Below are 10194 nucleotides of genomic sequence, written 5' to 3'. Positions count from 1 at the left end.
ATGATGCGTTATGGGCCACAATGCTGCTATTTGACTCATAACGCTCAACTTGTAATCTAGATGAATAGCTTTATTTAGTGTCTGCGATGTGGGTGACAGCGGTTTAAGATAATTTTGTTTCGGCATATTATTATGTTAAGTTAAATCGTTTTTCAGATCCATTCTTTATTTCGGATCCATTCCATCGGATATAAACTTTAGAATAGCATAATAAATATGAATAAAGAATGGATACTAAATAACGAACGGATTCAAAAAAACTAATGGATCCAAAAAACGATTTAACTTAACATAACTAATTTCCCAAAACTAAATTTTTTTATTTAACTAATGAAAACGAAAGAAACAAAATTTTTCGCCTTGCACATGTCTACCAACAATTGGCTGGCACATGCAACTGTCGCTTATGTTTGGTTCAACTGCCAGGTTCTCCTGCAATGCTCCTGAGAGTAACTTTACTCATGTTTTTATACTCTTTGTGGTGGTTAAAGACACAGCTAACTTCCATAATGCAAAACTTAGATGGTCTAATGATTTAGCACATGACATTTTAAATTAAAAAATTATTTTGCTCCTATACAGCTGCAATAGAGTCTAGAGTTTAGGCCTATATATATTATTTTGAGCAAAGCATGGTTTTCAAAATAATAATAATAATAATAATCTTATGTTGAAAATGTTTTATCTACACAGGCATATGAAAATAGTTTTCCTACAAAGGGCCTGATTACGAATGGAGTGGTAGTTTGCTTGTGCATTAACTTTGCTAGATGCATCAGGTAGCGCTCGTATTTCAAGTTGAAAGTAAACAGTTTGTGGGCGAGTGCTAACCTGACACGCATTGGTTAAATGCAACTGCTTTTACGTATACCCCCATGGAGTTCAATGGATCGCAAAAAGAAGAATTTTTGGTAAAATTTATATCTATACATATACAGTATATATATATATATATATATATATATATATATATATATATATATATATATATATATATATGATTTTATATAGGTATAGATATATACAGGAATATATATTTATAAATACTTAGAGCCTATTCCCTTATGTGAAGAACATTGGAATGTGAAATGTTTACAGTAAATACACATTATAACACTTTATTAAATATAAATATTGCATAAATATGATTTTAAATGTTTTCAGCTACTTGACTGCAAATGGCTCCAATGCATATATATATTTACATATTTATGTGTTTACATATGTATATATGTCTGTTATACACTGCATATCTTTGAGCACTTATAACTTCTCTATGCAATATTTTTATTAAATATTTTTTATTAGATAGTGTTAGTAACTTTACTTTTAAAAGTATTTTTGATGTGTTTTGTGCCACTTTTAAGTCAAGTGTAACAGTTAACCAGAGGTCTGACCCAACGTGCATTAAATTGTGCTTAAGATAATGGCCTCTAGTTATTAAGGTCTCTCGGACCTGATCCGACAGTGCGGATCAGGTCCGACAGACCTCGCTGAATACGGCGATCAATACGCTCGCCGTATTCAGCATTGCACCAGCAGCTCACAAGAGCTGCTGGTGCAACGCCGCCCCCTGCAGACTCGCGGCCAATAGGCCGCCAGCAGGGGGGTGTCAATCAACCCGATCGTACTCAGAGCAGGCGGACAGGTTATGGAGCAGCGGTCTTTGTGACCGCTGCTTCATAACTGCTGTTTCTGGCGAGTCTGAAGACTCGCCAGAAACAGGGGCCGTCAAGCTCCATCCGGAGCTTGATAACTAGAGGCCAAAGCGTTTACTTTCAACTAGTAATATGCCTGCTACACAAAGAGCTGTAATAAACCCCTTTTTGGGCTTGCGCACAACAGTTAACACGCCACTCGTAATCTAGCCCAATAAAAGCCAATAATAAAAACTATTGCTAAGATAAAACTCTTGTTATCCTTACTGTAAGTGTTCCAGCCCCAAACACTTTATCCCTGCCTTTGAATGCCAGCCCATGATGTAGCTGTAAGTGCTAAACTGTGATATGCAACAGCGACCCCTGCTGGGTTGGAAAAGTAACTGCGGCTGATTAGGTGTAAAGTGAAGTTGGTTCTTGTTGTTTACTTACTGGGTCAAGGGACAGAAAAATCAATTTGGGCAAATTCGGGGCAATATGGAACCGCTTAACTTAGCCCTTTAAAAAATTATAGGGACAGACTGACTAAATTAAGGACTGCCCTTAACAACAAAACAAAAATAAAATAGGGACACACTGCCCAAATATAGGACTGTCCCTTAAAAATAGGGACGACTGGTCAAAGGAGTCCATCTGCCCTCCCTCTCGCAGCTTCCCCAGTCAGGGTAAATGTCTGCATTTCTAGGGACAGGTTTGTCTCTGCCCACAACACCCCCAGCTGTGTCAAACCTTGCCCACAACACACCCTACTCTATCCTTGACCCTGCCCCAAGTGTTGTGACTTTCCTAGCACCTCTCTGCCCAGGCAAGCCCTAGGTCCACACGACCACATCTGCAGACTGCTTGGAATTGCTCACAGAACATCTGGCCTTGCCCATGGCACACCTAATCCCACTGATGGACCACCCAATCCCACCCCTTCCATTGCAGCCCAGCCCACAAAACACTAGTGGGTGTTTGGGAAGTGTCCTCCCCAATACTTAATTCCTGGAGACCTCACTGCTAGTGAGCTTTTTCGCCTTCTGACATTCACACTGAATTATAATGAAAGTGAGGATCCAGAACAAAACATAAAAAAATCTTTTATTTTCAATCCTAAAATACCTAATTCCCTGCATGAGAACCATCTAACGTCTCTGTTTGAAATGTACGGCTGCCTCACACTTTTCCCTTGCTGCATAAAAACCTATCCCATGAAATACTGCAGTATCAGCTCTGTATTGGCTGGATAAAGGCCATAACAGTTGAAAAGATTCCATGCTTGTATTCGTTATTTGTTTAACCCCCGCAAAGGAGTTAAGCACACAGAAATACTGCCGTTCCCAATTGGAAACCACCGATGATCCAATAAGCAGCACGAGTTGTGCGACTCACGCTGCTAATTTGTACAGCGGCTATTTCTGCCCACTAGTGCTCTAAGGGTCTCAAGTGGCACTTCTACTGTGTGTTTAACCTCTTTGCAGCAGTTAAACGCACAATAGTACAGGGTTGCTAGTCTTAGATGCTCTAAAGAATGGCCCTTTAACTGTTTATATTAAAATTTACAGACCATCACTGGGAGACAAAGAATACTAACATTATAAATCCTCTAAAATACAAAACTATTCTGACACCTATACATTTTTAAGGTATCAATTACAAGCATTTATATTCTATTAGGGTAGCTGTTAGAAACATTTGACTTATATGTATGGAAGACATTCTAACAAGGTTTACTCTTCTAGCCTCTGTTAAAAGCTCATTGTAGGAAGTCATTGCAATAGATGATTATAGAATCATGTCTTTATTTTCCATTGATGTGTAAACAGTTATTTGTGTTTTGGAGTCCTCCAGAGTTGAGAATGATCGTGGTGCTTCAGTTCATGGCTCTCTGCCTAGCTTTTGTCTCCACGGTATTCCTGATCGTGGCCACTTGGACGGACTGCTGGATGGTGAATGCCGATGACAGCTTAGAGGTGAGCACAATTCTGAGGATATCTAATTGTGGTATTTACATAAACAGGTCACTGTAGGAATTTGCACCCAAAGATATAACAAAGATCTCATATATATCTACTTATCTCAATTTTACTTAAAGGGACACTAAACCCAAATGTTTTCTTTTGTGATTCAGATAGAGCACGCAATTTTAAGCAACTTTCTAATTTACTCCTATTATCAATTTTTCTTTGTTCTCTTGCTATCTTTATTTAAAAAGCAGGAATGTAAAGCTTAAAGGGACACTGTACCCAAAAATGTTCTTTCGTGATTCAGATTGAGCATGAAATTTTAAGCAACTTTCTAATTTACTCCTATTATCAAATTTTCTTCATTCTCTTGGTATCTTTATTTGAAATGCAAGAATGTAAGTTTAGATGCCGGCCCATTTTTGGTGAACAACCTGGGTTGTCCTTGCTGATTGGTGGATAAATTCATCCACCAATAAAAAAGTGCTGTCCAGAGTACTGAAACCAAAAAAAAAGCTTAGATGCCTTCTTTTTCAAATAATGATAGCAAGAGAACAAAGAAAAATTGATAATAGGAGTAAATTAGAAAGTTGCTTAAAATTGCATGCTCTTTTTGAATTACAAAAGAAAAATTTTGAGTTCAGTGTCCCTTTAAGAGTCGGCCCATTTTTAGTTGAGAACCTGGCTTACGATTGCTAAATGTAGCCACTAATAACCAAGCGCTATCCAGGGTGCTGAACCTAAAATGAGCTGGCTACTAAGCTTTAAATTTCTGCTTTTTAAATAAAGATAGCAAAAGAACAAAGAAAAATTGATGATAGAAGTAAAATAGTGAGTTGTTTAAAATCACATGCTCTATCTGAATCAAGAAAGAAAATGTTTGGGTTTCATATCCCTTGAAATATTAGCACCAGCATCAGCACAAGCATTGGCAGGAAGTACTTATAAGCCAATCAGAATTAGTAGGAAGAGCATATTATCCAATGAATTTTACTAGGAAATATAAAACGGATACTAATGTATTTGTTTCCACTTAAAGACAAAAGCAATTGGAACAGCTTTTACTTCTCATATGTACATAAATCCAATGGTATTACTAATTGGAATGTCTTATTTTAAATGATCCATTTGACACTGATTTCTAATGCGTTCACTTTGGGGGAAAAATGGTAAATAATTAATAAAAAATAATGCTGCCAAATTAATTTGTATGGCATCATTTGTCTTGTGGTGTTTGGATTATCGACATTATCTTCTCTTAGAATTAAAAATGTATCAATGTAAGATCCCTTCCTATAAAGCATAACAGAACCATAGATTATCATATCTCTCCATTAGGATTAGAAGTTAGATACAAAAGAATGTCTAGGGCAGTGCTTTCCAAACTGTGTGTCGGGACACACTAGTGTGTCGGCAGCAGTGTGTAGGTGTGTCCTTGCTTCAGCACAAATTTTTTAAATTTAAATATTTTTTTTAAATTGTTTTTTGGTTTCTGACTTTCCACCTGCCTATTTCGCATATCACATGGTTGACACGTGATTGATACCTAGTGGGTCACAGATCATCTTAACCAATTGGCACAGCTCAGTGGGAACTGAAACTATTACCATTGGCGGATTTGGCGGCACATTGGCTCCTGACTGCACGTGTAGTCTCCTTAATTGGCTTGTGACTGCATGTGTAGCCAGTGAGTGGGACAGCAGTCTGTTTGCAGCGCGGGCAGTAGTCAGTCGGACTCACAGAGCTCTGAGGGTGGCAGCTTAAATGCTGAGCTGAAGTCAGAGGGATTTTTTTGCAACTAGCTCCCAGTAGTGCATTGCTGCTCCTGCTCTTGATATATGGATAGGAAGTGGAAGCTTAAAAATGCTTGATGATGAAATGCGAGTGTCTTTATCTAATATTACACCAAATATTCCGAAACTGTGTTCATCCCATCAACCTCATACACCCCAATAAAATAGTAAGTAGCTATTGGTGTTATTAAACTTTTTTTAATTCTTGCACATACTTACTGTTACTTGTAAATACATTTTGTTATTATATAATTTATGTATGTGTCCGTATCTTTTAAAACAAGTTAGTTTTACCTCCTTTTTGCTAGTACAACTGAATTACTGTGTCGCGAAATGATGTAGGTCTAAAAAGTGTGTCACCAACATGAAAAGTTTGGAAAGCTCTGGTCTAGGGGAAAACAAACAACAACACTCTGGGCCAGATTATGAGTGGCGCGCTAACCATAGTGCACAAGCGATATTGGGTTTATCACAGGAGTTAGCGCTAGTCGGAAGTAGCGCGCATATTACAAATTGAAAGTAAACATGCTTGCTCAAGCACAATTGAATTTAACGCATGTCTGGATAGCGCAACCTCATAAAAAATACATTATTTTCTATGTGAAGAACATGTGTTTTGCACATTCTGTTTCTTAATTTAGATCTTAACGCATTCGGGTTAGCGCATAAGAAAACTTAGTATTGTTAACTTAAATATTTTTAAAAAATGAATACTGTAAAATATTCTAAATAATTTATAGAATATATCTATATATCTATATATTTTACAGTATGTTTATTAAAATTTACATTCATTTTTGTTAAAACTAATGTAAATGTTCTTTTCACAATGTTATATATTTGCAAGAAAACTATATGGCAGCAGCGTGTGCACAAACCGCTTCCAGAAGAAAAGTTTTGGGTTTCATGTTCCTTGAAAGGAACAAGATACTCAAATGGTAATTGGAAATAAAGCTGACAAGAAAATATCCCATGAACATCTCTGTGTGAAAAAAAAGATATTTAACCTCACAATTTCTTCAGTTCCCCAGAGTAAATTCTTTGTAATCCAGAGCTACGCTTTTTACTGTCATCTGCATGGTGCGAAAAGCAACAGCCAATCAGCTTAATCAGTGCTGAGTTCACACTTTGCTTTACTGTGATCTCTTTAGATTTTACAGAAATCTCACAACATTTTATCATAAACGTTATTAAATTTAGAAGGAAAATAAAGTGACTGTGCCTGCGCATTCCAGATGAATGCTGCAAGTCCCAAGGACAAGCGTCCTGATTGGATGTTTAAATTCCCTTTACAGTGGGATGTGACTTCTGAGGAAATTGTGAGGTAAAATATCTTCCTTGTTTACATAAAGATGTTCAGGTGATATTTTCTAGTCAGCTTTTTACAGAAACGCTGCATCACTTTAATGTGATTCAACATTTAGGTATTATGTCCCTTTACATTTAAACTGCGGTCTAGCTGCTCCACTGCTGCCCTAAATAAATTCCCCATAGAAAATAGGGGACAAATTGATTTATTACAAACAATTTCCAATCAACTCCATAGTTAAATATAGAACAAAACACTGACGTTTCTGGATTCTGAGTCATGGGGAAAGCAAAAGAATGGTCAAAGGATCTGCGGGAAAAGGTAGTTGAACTGTATAAAACAGGAAAGGGATATAAAAAGATATCCAAGGAATTGAGAATGCAAATCAGCAGTGTTCAAACTCTAATCAAGAAGTGGAAAATGAGGCGTTCTGTTTGATAACATACTGCATTCATTTTGCCATCAATTCTGACCAAATTTCCTGTGCCTTTGTAGCTCACACATCCCCAAAACATCAGCAATCTACCTCCGTGTTTCACAGTAGGAATGGTGTACCTTTCATTATAGGCCTTGTTGACTCCTCTCCAAATGTAGCGTTTGTGGTTGTGGCCAAAAGGCTCAATTTTGGTCTCATCACTCCAAATGACTTTGTGCCAGAAGGTTTGAGGCTTGTCACTGTGCTGTTTGGTGCATTGTAAGTGGGATACTTTGTGGCATTTGCATAGTAATGGATTTCTTCTGGCGACTCGACCATGCAGCCCATCTTTCTTCATGTGCCTCCTTATTGTGCATCTTGAAACAGCCACACCACATGTTTTCAGAAAGTCCTGTATTTCACCCGAAGTTATTTGTGGGTTTGTCTTTGCATCCGAACAATTTTCCTGGCAGTTGTGGCTGAAATTTTTGTTGGTCTACCTGACCGTGGTTTGGTTTCAACAGAACCCCTCATTTTCCACTTCTTGATTAGAGTTTGAACACTGCTGATTTGCATTCTCAATTCCTTGGATATCTTTTTATATCCCTTTCCTGTTTTATACAGTTCAACTACCTTTTCCTGCAGATCCCCTGACAATTCTTTTGCTTTCCCTATTACTCAGAATCCAGAATCGTCAGTGCAGCACTGGATGAAAGATGCAAGGGTCTTTCAGGAGTCCAGAAACTCATTGACCTTTTATACACACACACTAATTACAAGAAAACAGATCACAGGTGAGGATGGTTACCTTTAATAGCCATTCAAACCCCTTTGTGTCAACTTGTGTGCATGTTATCAGGCCAAAATCACCAGGGTATGTAAACTTTTGATTAGGGTCATTTGGGTAGTTTCTGTTGTCATTATGATTTAAAAAGAGTAAACACAATTGATTGATAATGAATGGCTTCAGCCGAAGAAAAGTTTTTGTGTTATCATTCATAGTCTCTGAAAAATGGCCAATAAATCATAAATTCTGCCAGGGTATGTAAACTTATGAGCACAACTGTATACAGATATACAGTATATATATATATATATATATATATATATATATATATATATATATATATATATATATATATATATATATATATAAAAATATATACATATATATATATATTATTTATTTATATATATATATATATATATATATATATATATATGTCCAAAAAATGGAGGGCACGCACAGGATTTAAAGTGATCAAAACATATTCAATATTTATTTTCCATGTTAAAGAATCATTGTGATGTCAACGTTTCGACCCACACCTGGGCCTTCATCAGGACAATGAATAATCGTATTCCCGAGCTGCAGCCACATTCCGCTCACACGTACATTACAGTCCTCGCCACCTGCCCCGCTCTTTTCACACCTCCCACTGTGCGCACAACACACGCACCGCCAAGGAGCGCGCCCGCTGACGTCAGATTCAATCTGCATGGCTGTCTTCCCAGAAGGAAGCCTCTTCTAAAGATGATGCACAAGAAAGCCTGCAAACAGTTTACTGAAGACATGCAGACTAAGGACATGGATTACTGGAACCATGTCCTGTGATCTGATGAGACCAAGATAAACTTATTTGGTTCAGATGGTGTTAAGCACAAGTGTGTCTTGCCTGCAGTCAAGCATGGTGGTGGAGTGTAATAGTCTGGACCTGCATGAGTGCTGCCAGCACTGGGGAGCTACAGTTCATTGAGGGAACCATGAATGCCAACATGTACTGTGACATACTGAAGCAGAGCATGATCCCCTCCCTCCAAGACGACCACTGCCTTGCTAAAGAAACTGAGGGTAAAGTTGATGGACTGGCCAAGCATGTCTCCAGACTTAAACCCTATTAAGCATCTGTGGGGCATCCTCAAATGGAAGGTGGGGGAGGGCAAGGTCTCTAACATCCACCAGCTCTGTGATGTCGTCATGGAGGAGTGGAAGAGGACTCCAGTGGCAACCTGTGAAGCTCTGGTGAACTCAATGCCCAAGAGGGTTAAGGCAGTGCTGGAAAATAATGGTGACCACAAAAAATATAGACGCTGTTGTTGCCAACGGTTTAGACATTTATGGCTGTGTGTTGAGTTATTTTGAGGGGAGAGCAAATTTACACTGTTAAAACAGGCTGTACACTCACTACTTTACATTGTAGCAAAGTGTCATTTCTTCAGTGTTGTCACATGAAAATATATAATAAAATATTTACAAAAATGTGAGGGGTGTACTCACTTTTGTGAGATACTGTATATACACACCCATACACATATTGAGACATATATACTCATATACAAACACAATATTGCCCTTTCCATTCAAACACCTTGTCATATACCATATACCTTTATACCCTTATACATTTTTTTAAAATAATATTTATGTGAATAATTGTTTATCAGATAGTGTTTATATGAGTGTAACACTTTATGTTAATAGCATACAATAGATGAACAGGGTGGTGTGGAAAGTATAAGCCGGTATATATATATATATATATATATATATATATATATATATATATATATATATATATATATATATATATATATACACATGTAACGTCAGTCCAGATATAAACACTCAATGAAATGGCAACCTGATAAGTGGGTTCGGCTTTTAGAACTGATGTTAGCACTCTGACCAGTGCACGTTCAGCATTAGTAACACAAGCCTTCTCCCATAAATGTGTACTCATATACAAGGGAGAGGAGGAATTCAGTTCCTTTTTGTCTAACAGATAAATGTCTGACTGGTTTTGGTCTAAGACAAATGAGACAAACTTATCATTTTAATATAGTGAGACACAACCTTAATTAAAAGTCTAGTCAAAATTAAACTTTCATGGTCAAGATAGAGAATGCAATTTTAATCAACTTTCTAATTTACTCCTATGAGCAATTTTTCTTTGTTCTATTGGTATCTTTATTTGAAAAAACAGGAATGTAAACAAAGGATCCGGAACATTTTTGGTTCAGCAACTGGGTAGCGCTTTCTGATTTGTGTCTAAATGTAGCCACCAATCAGCAA

At 37.2% G+C, this 10194-nt stretch overlaps 1 protein-coding gene across 1 annotated transcript in view; it reads left to right on the top strand.

The window, feature by feature from the left end:
• Window positions 1-3454: 3454 nt before the first annotated feature.
• Window positions 3455-10194, top strand: part of LOC128638026 (claudin-16-like) — a 77013-nt gene continuing 70273 nt past the window's right edge. Inside the window, exon 1 of the mRNA XM_053689902.1 lies at window positions 3455-3613. Within this exon, the coding sequence (XP_053545877.1) occupies window positions 3455-3613 (159 nt within the window). The remainder of the gene's footprint in view (window positions 3614-10194) is intronic.

This window comes from Bombina bombina, chromosome 8 (genome assembly GCF_027579735.1).
Source record: "Bombina bombina isolate aBomBom1 chromosome 8, aBomBom1.pri, whole genome shotgun sequence".
Taxonomy (NCBI): domain Eukaryota; kingdom Metazoa; phylum Chordata; class Amphibia; order Anura; family Bombinatoridae; genus Bombina; species Bombina bombina.
The sequence above is the reverse complement of the archived record's forward strand: the minus strand, read 5'-3'. Positions and strand labels throughout refer to the sequence as shown.